The sequence below is a fragment of the Schistocerca piceifrons genome, chromosome 7, assembly GCF_021461385.2.
Source record: "Schistocerca piceifrons isolate TAMUIC-IGC-003096 chromosome 7, iqSchPice1.1, whole genome shotgun sequence".
Lineage (NCBI taxonomy): Eukaryota > Metazoa > Arthropoda > Insecta > Orthoptera > Acrididae > Schistocerca > Schistocerca piceifrons.
Genome location: NC_060144.1, coordinates 356252945 through 356272942, shown reverse-complemented (window position 1 = coordinate 356272942; position 19998 = coordinate 356252945). Strand labels below are relative to the sequence as shown.

General features: G+C 39.4%; 1 protein-coding gene across 2 annotated transcripts in view; it reads left to right on the top strand.

Annotated features, from left to right (window-relative positions):
• LOC124804868 (NAD-dependent protein deacetylase Sirt6) overlaps positions 1 to 19051 on the top strand; it is a 66490-nt gene extending 47439 nt beyond the window's left edge. Inside the window, exons 5-6 of one of the 2 annotated variants that reach the window (XM_047265233.1) lie at positions 15829 to 15952; positions 18258 to 19051. In XM_047265233.1, coding sequence (XP_047121189.1) covers positions 15829 to 15952; positions 18258 to 18620 — 487 coding nt within the window. In that variant the 3' untranslated portion in view covers positions 18621 to 19051. The remainder of the gene's footprint in view (positions 1 to 15828; positions 15953 to 18257) is intronic. The other variant, XM_047265232.1, reaches the window with a different exon arrangement.
• The last annotated feature ends 947 nt before the right edge of the window (positions 19052 to 19998 follow it).

Here is a 19998-nt window from a genome sequence, read left to right as displayed (position 1 = left end):
CTCAAATCAACTGATTTAATTCGACCGTGTAACCTTCCCCATGTTTTACTTTTGTTGAGGTTCATCTCATAACCTCTTTTCAAGACATTATCCATTCCATTTAATTTATAAGTACTATGCCATCTCTGACAGAATTAGTTTGTCATCAACAACCCTCCAATTTATTATTTCTTTTCCTTGAGCTTCAGTTCCCTTTCCACATTTCTCCTTTGTTTCCTTCACAGCTTTTAATGATTGAATAACTAGATATCATGAGAGATAGACCTGCTAGTATAAATGGTGTTGTCACTAGAAAAGCAGAAGTAGCAAAATGCGTTGGTCAGGAGAGCTCATACGCCTAGGATAGGGAACAATCCTGTCTCGATCCTTCCTCAACTGCTATTTCCCTTTCATGTATTTTGACACATAAAACTGCATTCCGGTTTTTGTACAAGTTATAGATAATCTATTGCTTCCTATATTTTCTACCCGCTACCTTCAAAGTTACAGAGGTTGTAGTCTAGTCAACTCCACCAAAATCTTTGTCTACATATGCAAATGTAATAAAAATATGTTTACCTGCCTTTAATCTATCTACTGAGACAAGTCACGTGGTCATTATTGCCTTGTTTGTTCCTACATTTCTGTGAAACCCAAACAGATCTTCCCTGAAGTCATTGTGTACCAATGCTTCCATTCTTCTGAAAAAATTCATGTCAGTATTTTCCAGTCATGACTTATTAAACTGTTAATTTGATAATCACATCTGTCAGAACCTGACTCTTGTGGAATTGGAATTATTACATATTTCCTGATGTCTGAGGGTGTTTCACCTGCAACTCATATCCTGCACAACAGATGAAACAGTATTGTCGTACCCGGCTCTCCCAGGATCTCTGTTATTTTGCAGGAACACCCTCTACTCCAGGGACCTTGTTTCGACTTAGGTCTTCCAGTGCTCTGACCTTCTCTCTCTCTCTCTCTCTCTCTCTCCCCCTCTCCCTCTCCCTCTCCCTCTCCCTCTCCCTCCCCCTCTCCCGCCTCCCCCCCTCCCCCCCCTCCCAGTGTAGTGACTACTATACAGTTAAACACCCCACAATACTTATTTATGGACACCAAAGTACAAGCACTGCTTAAAAGTTGATCCGAATAGAAAAGTCCAGTCATAAATCCAAGCACAGAGAACAAGTACATGATCGTCACGGTGCAGCTACCAAAGTGAAGCATGTAGCTTGGGCCGCAATCTAAGTAAGCCACTGTACTTCCAATGGGTGCCATTTGGCGCACTGTGAGCTTCAGAACTTACATCTGTGTTGCAGACTCTCTACAGGGAAGCAGGTACTGTTCCTAATGGATGATTCTGGAATGTACGTCATGGGCTAGCAGATGAGTCTTGATGGCATAGTGTGCTGAGATCGTGTAACATACATTCAACTTGAGCAGCTTTAGGAGGATTGAAACATCCCAAGTGGATTTGTTATACAGGTGACATTCAATGACTAGGCCATGTTCGAAGTTACTGAGCTGTGGTGACCAACCCATTTTGCTGCTTCTGCTTTTTCTACTGACAGCACCATTCTCCTCACCTCCTCTTATACTAGCAGGTCTATCTCTCATGATATATAGTTGTCAATTCCACATTACAAAGGGGTGTCAAAATTCTTTTGACCAGATAGTGTGTCTAAATTTTGACATGCCCGTATCCCTTTTCGAATCTCTAACCTATCTGCCCAGTTAACCTGTGGTGCAGTTGTCCACTTCAGTGGACAACTGTTAATGTCTCTTCTTTGGCATTTTTAATCAGTCCTGAGACAGCAAATGTATGCAGTCTACTCCAGTGGATACTCCCTACTGGTACTGTGCCATGTATGCATTTGCAGCCTCAGAACTGGTTAAAAATGCCAAAGAAGCAACATTAACAGCTGTCCACTGCAGTGAACAACAGCACCACAAGGGTAAGGCACATGACATTCCACACTCCAACTTGTAGAACACCACTTTTGTTTTACCTGGTGGTGACCCTCCTGCATAGTCCTCACCTGGAGATCTGAGTAGGAACCATGTTATCTCCAAAATATTTTATCCAAAAGTCAAACTGTATAGCTGCATGTCCTCAGGACAAATAATTTAAAACAGATTATGCATATGATGTTTGCTAAGAAGGTCAGGACCACAATGATCTCAGGACTTCTCAACATGTGCTGAATTTATGCAATCATGGCCAAGTGACTACCGACCATCTGAGTTGTGAAGTTATCTATGCTTAGGGTTGATAAAAATAAAGTCAAGGCCCCCATTCAATGCCACAAATCCAATTTGTAGATTTCATCCGTATCACAGGATGAATTTTAATAGCTGCAGTCAATTCTAAATTTCGGCTCCCGGAGATCAAGAGTGCTATCAATTTTTCAAACTGCATGCCATGTAAATACTGTCAATCTCTTCTAATTCATTCTGTCAGTTTTCAGAGGGATTGCACACACTATTTCTCGCGAACTAACGTAAGTATGTTACACACTGTCATATTACACACTACAGTTCAGAGCCCTCATGCAGCAAAGGGCTGCAAGTTGCATCGGTGAAGTGGGAAAGTTGACTGAGTAATATTCATGACATGTAATACCTCAACCAGTATTCAGAACAGAATTAAAAAATGAAGGCATTACTGTTCAGCAAGCCTCCATAAGTAACAGAAGGTTCATTTGAAAGTATGCTCTGCATTCATCGACTATCTGTAGACTAGATTTACTGTTGAGTTAGTTGTGTGTGAGCAAACATGTTTCCCCAGGCTGAACATGTGTTCATTCTTGACAGGTAAGAATAGAAGCCAAAGTAATGAATTAAAATTTGTGCCAAAGCTGGGACTTGAACCCGAGTCTCCTGCCTACTAGACATAAGTGCTGTCCACACCACCATCCTGGCATTGTGTCAAACACAGCCACGTGATAGGACTGTTGATATTTTTAGAAATATTGGGAGTCCGATATATCAATATTTCAAAAAATATCATTATTGGCTCTCAATATATTGTCAAAAAGTATCGACATATCGACAGACATAAATACCTACGTACCTACGTATAAAAATAACGGCTGCGCATTGTAAATACAGGGTTTTTCAGGAAGAATGGTAAATATTTTAGGAGATGGTAGGATAGAGAAATTGCAATAGAAATGCCATATAATATGTGTCCGATTCTCATTGAGTACATAGATACAGCTGAGTTCAGTGCATTTTCATTTTGTGTGTTGGTACACCAGTTGCTATAAGTCGCTGTGGGTGTGTTTATCAAATGTCAGCAGTAGAGTGTTGATGTTCATGTTGTGAAGTTGTGCTTTAGTTTCCATTGAAGTTTTCATTGGGATTTGTTGGCCAAGTCTATTGTACTGTAGCACGTAAACATGTCTCACATATTTACACATGCTGAATATGCCAGTATGGTATTTCTGTATGGGTTTTGTAATGGAAATGCCACTACTACGTGTAGAAAATACGGCATACCACTTCCTAACTGCAGACTACCAGAGTCAAGAGTGTTTACTTGTGTGTTCAGTACACTGTGTGACACTGTTACAGTGCCCAGCACTCATATTGCATCTGAACCTGTAAATGTACAAACTGTGGATGAAGTAGAAGACATTATTCAGTCAGTAGAACATAGTCCTTCAACAAGCATACATAGAATTTCTCCACATATCAGTGTTCCACATACAAGAGTATGGTGGACATTACATATGCACGGGTTTCATCCATATTATTTGCAGCTCATTCAACATCTTTGATCAGAGATGAATATAGACGATTGGAATTTTGTCATTGCATACTTGAAAATCGCCAGGTAATTCCATTTTTACTTTTCACTGATGAAGCCACTTTCACTCATGACGGCATCAATAACACCCGTAATTCATGTCATTAGTCTGAAGAAAACCCATCTTCCATTGTGGAGACACATTTTCAAAACACTCTTCTGTAAAAGTGGTATGTGGTTTGATAGACAATCAGTTAATTAGGCATGTTGTGTTACCACATCGTCTTAAAGGACCCTCTTATCTACACTTTATTGAAAATGAGCTTCCAGCATTATTGGGAGAGATTCCTCTGGCTACAAGAATGTATGTGTTAATTGAGATTGATGAGGCTCCTGCACTTTGTAGTCATCAGGTGAGACATCATCCAAACCTAACATTCCCCGGAAGATGGATCGGTAGATATGGGCATGTTTCTTGGCCACCAACGTCCCCGGACCTTACCCCTTTGGATTTTTGTGTGTGGGAATGGTTGAAAGGCAAAGTCTACAAAGAAAACTTAACCACAAGAGCTGATTTGATCATTCGGATTACAAATAGTGCAGCCCTTATAAAAGAACGCAAAGATGACCTCAGAAGAGCTACATGTGGTGTTATCAAGAGAAGTCAGAAGTGCATTGAAATTGGCAGTCGAATTTTTGAAAATCCATTGATAACGTCCTCATTTGCCTTTGTTTTAAGTTAGTTTGTGTTGCATGTGAACAGCTTTATCTCTATACTCAATAAAAATTGCACACATGTTATATGGCATTTTTTTATTGCAATTCATCTATCCTACCACCCCCTAAAATATTTACTAATCCTCCTGAAACACTCTGTATACTGCCAGTTTTAGAGCTGTATATTTAAATATCGATTTATTGTTAGATACTCCGTTCATCAGCAAGCACGCAGCCTACTTATCTCCCATATAGCAAGAATTGCAAGCAAAATGATGCGTGTTCACTTGTTAAAAAGGTGTCCGATGGGTCTGTCACTCGGTTTCATCACATATCAGATTTTTCTGGAACACTTCACATCGACTTCCCTGTTTTTTCATTACTGCCAATGCCAGTGACCTAGCAGTTGTGGTGTCATAATTGGTTGGTGAAGCTAAATGTTGCAGTTTCTGTTGGTAGTGCTGAGCACCGGTTACGTCAGCATTCCTCCTCATATGTCTCCGCCCACCGCGAAGACCAATCTTGTCATTTAGATTTTAACCAATTCTTTTTTAAGAATGCCGATATTTTTTAATGCAACTAGTGTGCTCTTGCTTCATACAGTCAAAGAGAAGGTTGGACATGATGAAAGCTCAGGAAGTAGTAAGACTCCTTCACAAAGTGAAAGTACACTACTACAATATCAAAAGAACAACTTCAAATATTCACCAAAAACTGTGAAAAAATATGATATAAAGTAAAAATATCGCCACTCGGTATTACCATTTTAGTATCAATCATTTGAAAAGTTGTTAAATTAATATGACAGTATTTTCTGGGAAAAAAATATTGATATTTTATCAACAGACCTATTGCATGGATTACCCTAGTCCATTGCTCTCCCTACCACGAACTTGAGTTCACACCTCAGCCCATCTTGATTTTCCTCTTGTTAAATCATCAGAATTGCCGAGACTCTCAAATACTGGAATTGCACCCCAGCTTTGTTCATAATGGGCAAATCTTGCATGTATCTTATATGTAGGTGATCGATGGATCTGATGGAATTATGAATGCATTTTCCTGGAGACATATCGAGTCTCAGCTTCATCTTTGATAAGGTTAGAAGCTGAAGTAATGTATTAAAATTTGTGCCAAGGCCAGGACTTGAACTTGGATCTTCTGTGTACTAGACAGATGTGCCAGGGTGGCGTATAGGATAGCACATTTGCTTATTTCCACTCAAAAATCCAGGATAGAATGTAATAAAATTATGAAAGTCCATTTCATGTAGTAAGGCGGCCCAATTTTCAGTCGTTTTGCACATCCCCCTCTACCAGCCACTGGCAGGCAATAAATATTCATTCTCTTACCAAGCAGCTAGCAGCAGGTTACAGCTAGACAGCGAGAATCTCACTTCTAACATGCTGCACGGTTGCCGTACTTCATGACAACAACAGAATTATTCATTCAACTGGAAGTTGTTTTTTGTTCTTTCTTGTAGCAGTGTAGCTATGAATGTGTATTGTAAATTTTTAAGTGCGATTTAAAAAAGTCTGGTGACGGCAATAAATGTAAAGTGGTTCACAAACAGGTGAGGGGGATTTTTTACCGCATTTATAACTTTTTCAAATGTGAATTTGAAAGCAGTTCTCCTACTTAAGAGACAAGAATGGACTCCATAACCATGTAGTGTCAGCAAGAGAACTGTAAAGCTAATTGTAAACAAAAGTGTCAGAGCTGTAGGAACCATAGAAAAAGTTGGTTTTGTGTTGCCTGGAAAGCGTCAAAATCGCAAGGAACCTGTAACACAAGTGCATGGTTTTAATAGCAATATTTTAAAGTGCTCAATGTGAATGTTGAATGCCCGACATCACAAAAACTTGTTACAGTTACGCAGGAGAAAATTGGCTTCAATTGTAAGCACTTCATCAATGTAAAGAATTTTAAAAGATGTTGGTTCCAGATATGATAAGAGAGATTTTAGTTCAAAGAAGTGACATAGATGCAGCACAAACTACGTCCTATACAAAGATTTACAATACAAGAGAAGGAGGTAGTTCAACAGTGTATGACCTTGTTGAAACATGGGTCAGTTAGAATCATTCCAGGAAGATCTGCTGGAAAATGAGTGGTGGTACTGGCGATTTTAAAGTTCTCATGGGAATAGGTTCTCTGATAATTATTCTGCATGCTGACTCTTTTTCTGGTTTTGATTCTAAGAATGAACTTGTATTTACATGTAAGAAAAACAGCAGTGACTAATGTTCAGAAATGAACGCTGTCAGTTTCGTGACGTGGTTCACAATTCTTGTCATACCTTTCTTCAAAGTCGGTCATTGCCAGGTATAAGTCAACTGTTACAGAGACAAAACCAAGTACAAACATCAGAAAAGGGGATATCTTTCCTTGGCTGAAAAATAAAAATATTAAGCACGGTATAAACCCGACTCGTGCCAATCTCCTGCAGCTCATTAATTTATACAAGTCACGTGACAGAACGTATAAGCTTGACATCCTTGCAAGTGCACGGGTCACACATTTTTGCATTTATCCATGTGTCACTGTCAGTGCATCCCCATGAAATTAATTTGGACAAAGGGTTAAGGTTATGTGGGAGACAAAAGCATAACATTCAAGATAACATACACTAAATCATTTGTGCGTGAGGCAATAGACAACAACCCAACCTGTAGTGTGGGCACAGTATGTACGGCATGCTGAAAAGCTTCAGACAGAAGAATTTGACAGGGAAGTGATGATGGATATAAGTCTTGAACATATCATTGTAAATTTACAATCAGATTGTTCAGCAACAGGCTCAAATAGAAGTGACAATGGTATTATGATGTAGATTTTCAAGCAAAGTAATATTTCTTAATTTTAAAGACTCATGGTTTAAAAAATGTGTGCCGACATATCAGTTGTATACATAATAATGCGAATGAGAACTTCCTAACATTCTTGATTAGGACTTTATATTCTTGGAATTATGCAGACTATAATGTTCAACACATTGTCCAAGGAGAAGTTAAGCTACTCCCACCGTGTTGTATGCTCTAATAATATGCAAGAATGCACCTGGATAAATTAGTCAGAAGTCTGATATTTCGGCGTGTAAACCCTTGTAATTTTCAAGGCACGAACTGGATAAGGCCCTAAAATGACAGGAACTGTTACTTGTAGAGATGTTGGTGGTTTTCGGTGTTATCAGTCAGCATTCCCTGGAGTTATTCACAGATGATGGTTAATTGTGTGCCTGTTCAATGTATTATAAATGTGGTCTCTCACTGTAATGTCGAATGAGCTAGTGTACACTTTTAATGCCCATTAAAAGCGAAAAATATGACACCTTACTGACCATTTTTACAATAGTTTTTTACATTAGTCTTTTCTACCACTAATTCTTTTTTACACACAGTGATTACACTTAAAAGTCAAACACATTCTCAGACACACCTTACACATTTTAAAAAATTCCATTGAGTAGAAGCTGTTGTCAAGCAAATACACTCCTGGAAATGGAAAAAAGAACACATTGACACCGGTGTGTCAGACCCACCATACTTGCTCCGGACACTGCGAGAGGGCTGTACAAGCAATGATCACACGCACGGCACAGCGGACACACCAGGAACCGCGGTGTTGGCCGTCGAATGGCGCTAGCTGCGCAGCATTTGTGCACCGCCGCCGTCAGTGTCAGCCAGTTTGCCGTGGCATACGGAGCTCCATCGCAGTCTTTAACACTGGTAGCATGCCGCGACAGCGTGGACGTGAACCGTATGTGCAGTTGACGGACTTTGAGCGAGGGCGTATAGTGGGCATGCGGGAGGCCGGGTGGACGTACCGCCGAATTGCTCAACACGTGGGGCGTGAGGTCTCCACAGTACATCGATGTTGTCGCCAGTGGTCGGCGGAAGGTGCACGTGCCCGTCAACCTGGGACCGGACCGCAGCGACGCACGGATGCACGCCAAGACCGTAGGATCCTACGCAGTGCCGTAGGGGACCGCACCGCCACTTCCCAGCAAATTAGGGACACTGTTGCTCCTGGGGTATCGGCGAGGACCATTCGCAACCGTCTCCATGAAGCTGGGCTACGGTCCCGCACACTGTTAGGCCGTCTTCCGCTCACGCCCCAACATCGTGCAGCCCGCCTCCAGTGGTGTCGCGACAGGCGTGAATGGAGGGACGAATGGAGACATGTCGTCTTCAGCGATGAGAGTCGCTTCTGCCTTGGTGCCAATGATGGTCGTTTGCGTGTTTGGCGCCGTGCAGGTGAGCGCCACAATCAGGACTGCATACGATCGAGGCACACAGGGCCAACACCCGGCATCATGGTGTGGGGAGCGATCTCCTACACTGGTCGTACACCACTGGTGATCGTCGAGAGGACACTGAATAGTGCACGGTACATCCAAACCGTCGTCGAACCCATCGTTCTACCATTCCTAGACCGGCAAGGGAACTTGCTGTTCCAACAGGACAATGCACGTCCGCATGTATCCCGTGCCACCCAACGTGCTCTAGAAGGTGTAAGTCAACTACCCTGGCCAGCAAGATCTCCGGATCTGTCCCCCATTGAGCATGTTTGGGACTGGATGAAGCGTCGTCTCACGCGGTCTGCACGTCCAGCACGAACGCTGGTCCAACTGAGGCGCCAGGTGGAAATGGCAAGGCAAGCCGTTCCACAGGACTACTTCCAGCATCTCTACGATCGTCTCCATGGGAGAATAGCAGCCTGCATTGCTGCAAAAGGTGGATATACACTGTACTAGTGCCGACATTGTGCATGCTCTGTTGCCTGTGTCTATGTGCCTGTGGTTCTGTCAGTGTGATCATGTGATGTATCTGACCCCAGGAATGTGTCAATAAAGTTTCCCCTTCCTGGGACAATGAATTCACGGTGTTCTTATTTCAATTTCCAGGAGTGTATAAACCATTTTGGTTCGTGCTTAAAGTTAATTTTGTTATGTATTAAATTTTTTTACTTATAATACAGTTCAAATCGCAATAAATGATAATTATTTGCAAGCGGTTTCTATGATCTTGTCATTAGACAAATATCATTTTGAGAAAAATTGTACTTTACATCTTCACAAAGCTGTGTCAGCTGTTCTCGCCTCCCGACGTCACGCAGAGTAAATCTGTGGAGCAGTGGACGGAATGTCGTCTAGACGCGAATTAATATTTCTCTCTTGACAATTGATTGAAATTGGTTTTAATATTTACTATTGCCCTCATAGATTTGAATGTGTAGTATGACATACTGTAGGCAAATGAGCCTGACTGTTGCATGCACCAACGCAGTTCGGCAATATGGACTTTGTGTGCCTGCTCTCTACTGCCACACTGCACATTTCTTGTCCCTCCACGCTTTCTTACCACTCCACCCTTATGCGCGGAGGTGCCATCCTATATGAATCGGGCTATAGTAAGCAGGAGACCCGGATTCAAGTCCTGGCTTTCGCACAAATTTTAATTCATTACTTCAGCTTCTATCCTTATCAAAGATAAAGTTGAGACTTGGTATATCTCCAAGAAAATGTAACGCCGTCTTGAAAGTAACTTCAAATCACAGTCTTTCTAGCTTTTCTTGAAACAAGGATGCCTAACAAATCAAGGATTGCACACATAGTCACTTGTTTCAGAAATACTGGTAATGTGAATGGATGTGAACATTCCAGCTGATCTTCGGTGTCAAGTGGTGCCTCATTGTAAAATACTTGCTCATCCTTGCTATGTACATGAAGAAAATTGATACAAAAACTGTGTCAGCAAACTGTGAATGTCTTATGGGGGTGGTTGGAGAGCCACAGAAAAGCTGAAACTCCATCTGTATCGCATTCACGTTATGCATGAAATTTGAAAATCTGTTAAAGGAAAAGTAGTATGTTACTGTTAGTGGTTTTAGCATTTTATTCTCAATAGCATTCATGTGTTGGATTATGTCTTTTACTCTGATGAAGCAAGGTTTCATCTAGGTGGCTGTATAAACTGCCAGAATGATAAAAACTGGAGTTCAGAAAACCCTCACATATTCCCTGAGACCTCTTTACATTCACAGGAGATTGGAATTTGGCAGCAATTTTGCCCAAAAGAATTGTAGGCCCAATTTTTTCTCAGAAATGGTAACAGTTTAATGATACCTGGACATCATCATGCAATTTGTAGCACTATTAGAGGCTGCTGAACAGCACTGCAGGCTGCAGCAAGATGGAGCAACAGTGCACAAGCAAATAGCACAATGATAGTGTTGGCTGAATTCTTTATGAGGACACATCATGTCACGTGACGTACAGCCACCTAGAGCCCCAGATTAGCTCCCCTCAACTTTTTCCTCTGGGGACATTTGAAGGATAATGTCTATAAGAATAACCCTAACACAATCAACCAACTGAAGCACAACATCGAAGACGAAATTCATCCAAAGTGTAGTCATAATCTGAAAAGTAGCAGCTAATTGAAGAAATGTGTTGATGTTTGTGTTGCAGGACACAGAGGATATTTCCATTATCTGTTATGAGAAAATATATATTGTGAGTGGATACATTATAAGTACATTAATAAATATTTGTATTTGGATAGATGAAAAACTTACTCACCAAGCAGCAGCAGCAGAACACACACATAAAAGAAGGTTATAATTTGGCAAGCTTTCAGAGCCAGTTGCTCCTTCTTCAGGCAGAAGGGCTGAAGGGGAAGGGAGAGGGATGAAGGAAAAGGACTGGAGAGGTCTAGAAAAAGGGGTGGATTTTGGAAAAATCACCCAAAACTGCAGGTCAGGAGAGACTTACTGGGCGGGGCTTCCCTTCTCGTCCCATCCAGTAAGCCTCCCCTGACCCGCGGTTTCCAAAATCTACACCTTTTCCTAGACCTCTCCAGTCCTTTTCCTTCACCCCTCTTCCTTCCCCTACAACCCTTCCGCCTGAAGAAGGAGCCACTGGTTCCAAAAGCTTGCGTAAATATAACCTCCTTTAATGTTTGTGTTCTGCCCACCACTTGATGAGTAGATTTTTACATATCCAATTGCATTATATTGTCAAAAATCCATTGTTTTCATTGTTCAATGCAGATTAGAATTTTCTGAATTTAAGGTTGCATAACTTCTGGCTCACCCTGTAATAGTATTAACTTAAAAGAAATACATTTGTTTGAATGTATAGTAATGTGATAGCAACCCCATTTGAAGCCACTATTGCTTTCACAAACCTGTCTGCCATCTTATAAAAATAAAATAAATGAAATTTTTATGAAATCAGAGTGATTGAGAATTGAGTTGCACTGTCTCATCTTTAAGGAATACTCTTGCTTATTCCAAAATTGATTTTAAGAGTCTGTAATATTTCTGAAGTTACAGTGAATTAATATGTTGTGATTTATACTTTAGTGTTACAAAAATGTATTTCTAAGCAACTATGCTCAATACAGCTAAGCGAATTATTGCAAATGGTGGCTTAACTCATAGTATTCTTTATGGAGACAGTTCCACAGGTGCTTTGTTTGTTGTGCGTAGAACTTAGAGGCAGTACTCAATCTCTCTCCAAGTCTTTGTCAACATCTCTCCGTCACCACCTCTACACCAGCTCGGACCAGTTTTCCTTAATGTAACCCCCCACAAAAAAGGCAAGAGCAGTTACGTATGATGTATGCTGGGCCTGATGTTGTACCATCTCATCCAAGATCGGTGAACAAATTACCTCCAGAGTGACAGCGCTCCATCTTATGGAAATACTACCTATGGTTGAAATGCCTGTAACTGAGGTAACTTAGCAAATGTAGAAATGTGTCCGTAAAACAATCGAGTTAAACTACAATCTGCTATAAATCACACAGCTGTATCTAGCATAATTCCTTTAAAATAATTATTTTTTGTAATCAGAGATAGACTTAATGATCACCCCATGTTAATTCACCTGATGCGTTTGTCTTACAGTTGTATGTGTAAAGCTAGGTGTTTTGTCCTTCATCATCTGCTGAATAAATACTACTTTTCAAAACAATTTTTTTAATTTAATTTTAATATTGCACTACAGCTTCATTTGTTAATACATGAAACAATTTTAGAACTAGCCAAAGATTTTATGGTGTCTACGGAATCAGCAAGCAGTCAGCAGTGTTGTGCTGTTGTAATTATGTCTCATGTATGTGGAAAGGAGGAATTCACTTGATATAAATTTAGGTTTGTGTCAGAGTTTGTTGCAGGTTGTTACAATCTACTTTGCTTCAATAATCTGTTATTATATCACAAAGTTAAGTGATAGTCAGGACAGTCCAAATGTGTAATTCAGATTGGGCATATGAAGGTTTTCTAGAGAAGCTGAATAATATGGAATAGTTTTTTATGTTCATAGAGAGCTGACAAGTTGCATTATCCTGTTCTTTTGTCACATTTATCATTAGAAGTTGTAACTGTGGTGATAATAAGTAGTTTATTTTTATTGTATCCAAGCATGGGTAATGTCACAACTTGTATGAGGAAAGTGTAAACTTTTTCCCCTTCTTATGTTTCCCCCTTTCATCAAACATTGTGTCACATAGATCCCATCAAGAATGAGAACCATCAGTGATGTGGCATGAGACAACGTATACTTTAACAAAAGAGAAGCAACTCTTTAAACTATATGCTGTATTCCCAATAACGTAATCGTATCAGTATCCGACTTATGGATCGGTTATAAATGCAAAACACTGGAAGATAAATGTGATGCATCACTATCCAGTCTGCCCCAGCTTTCCATGTTTAATGTAAAGTAACTCAAAGTCATGGTCGTTAGTGTAGTTCACAGTTAATTCCTGCCTCATCCTTAGTCAGTTCATCAATGACGACACACCTGTCAGTCTACTGCTTGTAATAGCAAAGGCATCACAGATACAGACTACTGCTTGTTTATGATTTCGGATAACATTTTCATACCGCATGTAATAACAAAGACATCACATATAGAGGCTACCCCTTGTTTGTGATTTAGGATAACACTTTCATTTCTCTGCTGATTAACTTCCTCCAGAGTACAGAGTTTCTGGAAACATTGAAAATTCAACAGTTATTCCTTCCATAGTATTATGGTCTATATAGTAGAGAGTAGAATGCAATCACCAACGCCATGTCATGATACTGCATAGTTTTACTTTCAATCTGTTGTCCAGCTGAGCCACTCATTATGAGATTACTACAACTTCACACAGTAAAGAATGGAACGGGCACTTTGGCATTGGAATGCAGAAGTTCCCAATACCTAACTAAACCATTTAATTCTGTCACTATTGTTTTTATGTGTGATGGTACAGGCTTTTTACACCCACACACATTGTGTGTGGAATTAATTTTGGGGTGATACCAAGGTTTGGTAATATACACACACCAAAAAAAGTTTTGCATTACCCCCGTTCCCAGAACTCCTGAAGACAGACGTTGACTGTGGATATTGTATCACAGACACAGTCTCTTTGATGTTCAGAAATGTCACTAAACCTGCCCAAAGATGTAAAAAACCATGCATGAGTAGTGCCTATTAGATGGAGGGGTCCGACAGCCGATCAGTTCCAGTCATTCCACCAGGAAAGAGGTTCACGGCTCATGTTATCTGTAGTTCAACCATGCCTAGACAATCAGTACTGCAGTTCGATCGCATCCACCTTGTTACTTTGTGCCAGGAAGGGCTCTCAACAATGGAAGTGTTCAGGTGTCTCAGAGTGAACCAAAGTGATGCTGTTCGGACATAGAGGAGATACAGAGAGAGACAGGAACTATCGATGACATGCTTCGCTCAGGCTGCCCAAATGCTACTATTGCAGTGGATGACCGCTATGGCTCGGAGGAACTCTGACAGCAACACCACGTTGAATAATGCATTTCGTGCAGCCACAGGACATTGTGTTACGACTCAAACTGTGCGCAATAGGCTGCATGATGCACAACTTCACTCCCAACGTTCATGGTGAGGTCCATCCTTGCAACCATGACACCATGAAGCGCAGTACAGGTGGGCCCAACAACATGCCAAATGGACCACTTAGGATTGGCATCTCGTTCTCTTTACTGATGAGTGTCGCATATGCCTTCAACCAGACAACCTTTGGAGATGTGTTTGGAGGCAACCCAGTCAGGCTAAATGTCTTAGACATGCTGTCTAGGGAGTGCAGCAAGATGGAGGTTCCTTGTCGTTTTGGGGTGACATTATGTGGGGCTGACGTATGCTGCTAGTGGTCATGGAAGGCACCGTAACGGCCATACAATACATGGATTCCATCTTCCAACTGATAATGCAACCATATCGGTAGCATATTGGCAAGGCATTCATCTTCATGGACATGGACAACAATTCATTCCCCCTTCATGCACATCTTGTGAATGACTTCCTACAGGATAACAACATCACTCAACTAGAGTGGCCAGCATGTTCTCCAGACATGAACCCTATCGAACATGCCAGGGATAGATTGAAAAGCACTGTTTATGGACGACATGAACCACCAACCACTCTGAGGTATCTATGCCGAATTGCCATTGAGAAGTGGGACAATCTGGACCAACAGTGCCTTGATGAACTTGTGGATAGTATGCTAAGACGAATACAAGGATGCATCAATGCAAAAGGACGTGCTACTAGGTATTAGAGGTACCGGTGTGTACAGCAATCTGGACCACCACCTCTGAGGGTCTCGTATGGTGGTACAACATGCAATGTGTGGTTTTCATGAGCAGTCAAAAGGGCGGAAATGATGTTTATGTTGATCTGTATTCCAATTTTCCGTACAGGTTCCGGAACCCTCAGAACTGAGGTAATGCTAAGCTTTTTTGATGTGTGTATTTAAGATTCACATTCTTAGTTGTCTCTGACAGATTGCTAAAACAACAGGGTAGAAAGCATTAATTTTCCATTGTGTAAACAGGGGTGACTACCATTTGTATACATAATGTTTAATTTTAATTTGTTTATCTTAAGTAAATAACAAAATTTTCTCAAAGCAGACTGGGACAACTTACCTAAACTTTTTATATGCCATAATATCCTGTTTCTGTTATAAAGTACAAGGGTCAACATATTTAAACATAAACATTGTTTTAATAACATTAGCAATGTGATGCCTAGTCAATATTATGGTTAACACTTGAGTTAGCAGGTACAAAAGCCTAAATGACTTGATCAGCATTAGTAAATTTCAGAAAAGTAATTATATCTCTTCATATAAATATTAAAATGACCCTGTGGAATAAAAATGTGGAGCACCATAAAGTTTACTAATAAGTTGTTAGAGTAACTGTAACTCAGTGAAGTGAAGCTCTGTCATTGGTTTTTCCATGTATATGTCCTTAACAGTATTTTAAAGTTTTATGTACATGTATAAAAGTGTAGTGCCAAATTTTACACTACTGATCTTAATATGAACTGTGAACAGCCTAGCAGATCTAAGTATTACTCTTGGAACCACACTTCAGATTGTTCCAAGTGGAAACTTACCACTCAGTACGAAGAAATTTGGTGGACGCCTTGTAATCTGCAACCTACAACCCACTAAACATGTAAGTTTTGTAGATGTTTTAGGAATTCAAAAAAATTATTTCCATTGAATTCTTGTTCCAACATTTTACAGTAGTGTCTCACCAAGTACTTTTATTTTTCTAAGATTTTACATTAATGATCTTCTATGATGGTAACAGTCAGTCTGATACAATGTCTGACCGATAATTCTGTGACCGATTTTATTCTCGGCACGTAAACAGTGTTTGTGCAGTAACTATGATGGCAGCTTGAAGAAACAACTGTAAATAAGAGATGTGCATTTGATCAGTGTGAAGTAGTGGAAGCACTGTGTGTGAAATTTGTCATGCACACCTTGACTTGCAAACAAAAATGACAATGCATGGACATGTCCCATGACTTGATTGAAGTGCAACATGCAGACAATTCTTTCCTGGAAAAATCACCATAGGTGCCAAGACTTGGTGTTGTCAATATCAATCTAGTACAAAATGACGAAAGTGCAGAAATTCATATGAAGTGTCTTCACTTTGATGACATAACTGACATTCAAGTGAATATGAAGAGTGTGTTGAACAACATCCCAAAGAAGGACTTTTCTGGCAGTTTCACATAATTGTGCAAATGTTCTGTGCATTGACTCAAGTGGGGGAGACAATGTAGAACACCCAAAGCATTAAAGCTACCATCTTAACTTTCCTCTATTTTTTATTAATCCAGTCTTGACTGGATGGTGTATGTGCATCATAATGTACAGTGTTACTATCTTCAAGGCAAGATAGATGATAAAGGAGTCCAGACTGAGATGGAGTGGGTGGGGGGGGGGGCAAAGATTAAGAATTACTTGATAGAGATTTCCTATGATCGGGTGAGGGAAGTGGGCTGCCTGAATGATTTTACTGATTGTGATAATACATCTATTTTGAGTGATGACCACTGATTGCTGCAGAGACAAGATTAGGTTAATTTCAGTGCACACAGTTATTTAAATGATTGTTATGCTTTACACTTCACAGTGGTTTGCAGACTATAGATGTAAACCAAATTAACATGACAATGGGAGTATCTGATTAGAAAATAAGACATCAAATGAGTAAAGACAACCACTTAACATTAATGAGAAACGTGTCAGTAGCTGATAGGCACATGAAGAAGAAACTGAACATTGTATTCAGTTCTCGAACACGCATTCTGTGGAAATCATCTAAAAACTAAGATACATGTTCTGAATCTTATTGGTGTGTAGCAGCTCAGTGTATTAACTGTGTGGTTATCTTTACTTCTCCCAGTTTTTGCTTGAATTTCTACAAATTGTGAAGTTGTGGATTATTGTAGTGTATTGCAGTGCAAAAGAGAATGGGATACTCAGTGAGGATTTTCCATGTGTGTTTTGTTATACAAAAAAGGGAAGTAGACCACTGATCTGAAAGCTGTGATCGATGCTGTCAAAGCAGAGTTGAAAACAAGAAATGTGAATATTACTATTTAAAATGACACTAGAAAAGATAAAACACAAAAGAGAGCAAACATCGAGCCTTTAGCTGGCCAATGGATTTGGATCTTACCTGGTTAGAGCGAGAACTTCATACACAGCGGCAGTGGCCAAAATATTTACGATATCCCAGGGGGAAAAGCAGGGTAAAGGTGGAGGAAGGTGGGAAGGAAGTTTCTCCTTGTAGAGATGAGTTACATAAGAGAGACAATTCAATATATACATAAGACATTAAATGTATGTCACTTTGAACTAAGTGGATGTAAACTACTAACATTTACTCATGTAGTTACAGTAATGTTTAAAACAGTCTACTTTTTATCCACTGTTGTTGTTGTGGTCTTCAGTCCAGAGACTGGTGTGATGCAGCTCTCCTTGCTGCTCTATCCTGTGCAAGCTTCTTCATCTCCCAGTACCTACTGCAGCCTACATCCTTCAGAATCTGCGTAGTGTTTTCATCTCTTGGTCTCCCTGTACAATTTTTACCCTCCACACTGCCCTCTAATACAAAATTGGTGATCCCTTGATGCCTCAGAACATGTCCTACCAACCGATCCCTTCTTCTAGTCAAGTTGTGCCACAAATTTCTCTTCTCCCCAATTCTATTCAATACCTCCTCATTAGTTATGTGATCTACCCATCTAATCTTCATTAGTTATGTGATCTACCCATCTAATCTTCAGCATTCTTCTGTAGCACTTCTATCCACTATAAAATTATTTTTTTTATTTTGCAATTGCAATTGTAATTAATTTTTATTGTAATGAGAACTCTTGTTAAATATATGTTTCTTATTGGTATCATTTGTAATGTCATTTAAATCTTATGTTAAAATGAATATATACCCATTCCAGGATGAAAAAGCAGACCTAATAATTCACTGCTATGTTGATGAACTAATGAATATGCTAATGAAAGCATTGAACATTCCAATACCTGAGTATGACCCAACAAAAGACCCAACACTGTCTTCAGAAAATGAGAAAAATGATTGGACTGTCGAACGTCGCAATGTAAAAAAAATGCAGAAGTTATATGAAGAAATGAAAAACAAGAAAGGAGTAGTAAAACGGAAATTAAAAAAGATAGAACATGAAGATAAGAAGATTAAGAAGGAAGATTGTGGTGAAGAAATTAAAAAGGAACTTTGTGAAGGAGAATCTCCTGCAAATATAACAATAAAAAATGAAGCAATTCCTGATTGTGGCATTCCTTGATAGTATCATGCAATTAGAATGAATGATTTTTTTTTATTTTTAACATCTCTACAAAGATTTTAATGTACATAAATAAGCTGCTAGGTTTATGTGAGGAAGTACTTCCAGCTTTTGATGATTGTTATTGTGCACAGACTAAGTATTTCTTAAACTTTGGGCTACACTGCCAGAACTGTGATGATACAGGTTCCCAGTTATTTTAAATTCCATTTATCTTACGTACAGTTTCAAGTTGTAGAAACAGTTTTTGTACAGAAACAGATGTCTTATACATTATGTCAGATTAATTATTAATCTGATCAGTATAATGAAGCACTTTTCTTTTAAAATAATGCTATGCATTAGCTTATGCATATCATGTGTTGATAGTGCTTTTGCACTAATTGTGTATGTTTGGAGAGTAGTATGCTCAGTCAATGATTTTTATCTTTGTCATTGTAATAGTTTGTGTCAATACTTAATAATAAATTATTTAAAAACCTTATAAATAATTTTTTTCAAGCATTGAATATAGAAAGCTCTTGTCCTGTTTATCAAATGAAATCATCTACCTACCTTATGTCACTATCGGTATGCTGTAGTCAAAGATAGCTTCATGAAGAGTTGAAGGGATAGTCCTGTTTGTGAAAATTTTTCTTTGGCTGTATCAGAGGGGTGCAGAGAGATGAGTGCATTAACTCTACTACTTGCATGGAATAAGTGGAGTGTGCTTCAAGAGTACTATCTGACAACCTACCATAAAAAATTGCAACTCTGTTTTGTTAGGGTGGATAATAATAATTAACCATCTCACTATACTATTAATGAACTATATATTGCAGCACCTTAGTGCATTATCTTTTTTCAACAGTATTCTTTTGCTGGGACCAGTTTTTAACTTCCCAGTCAACCCAGTGGCAGTGGACAACAAGCAATTTACAACAGATGTGTGCATGCAATGTACAGTAAGGTGTAAATGGCAAAGAAAATGACATGCGTAAATATTTGGAGCCCTAAAGGAAACAAATACAGACATATGTAGATTCCAATGGATCCTGCTGTGAAATAATTGAATATATTTTGTAATTATGTACATGTACAGCATTGTTTCCATGATCTGTTTGTGTCAGTTTCATATACAACATTTTCAGGCAGAGGGCAAGAGCACATCAATAATAAACTGGACTTTCATTGCCACTGATTATTGATCAAGTTAAAACTTGCCAGGGGCATTATTCAAGACCGCAAACTCACACACCATGACGAGTAGTTCCTTAGCAATCCGAGAAACCTCGTTTCTTTTCAACAGACCTCAAATATTTATTATTTCTACTGTGCATAACACAGTTATTATTCAAATGAAAAGACCCAATTTCAGAGACTTTACTCAATTTAAATA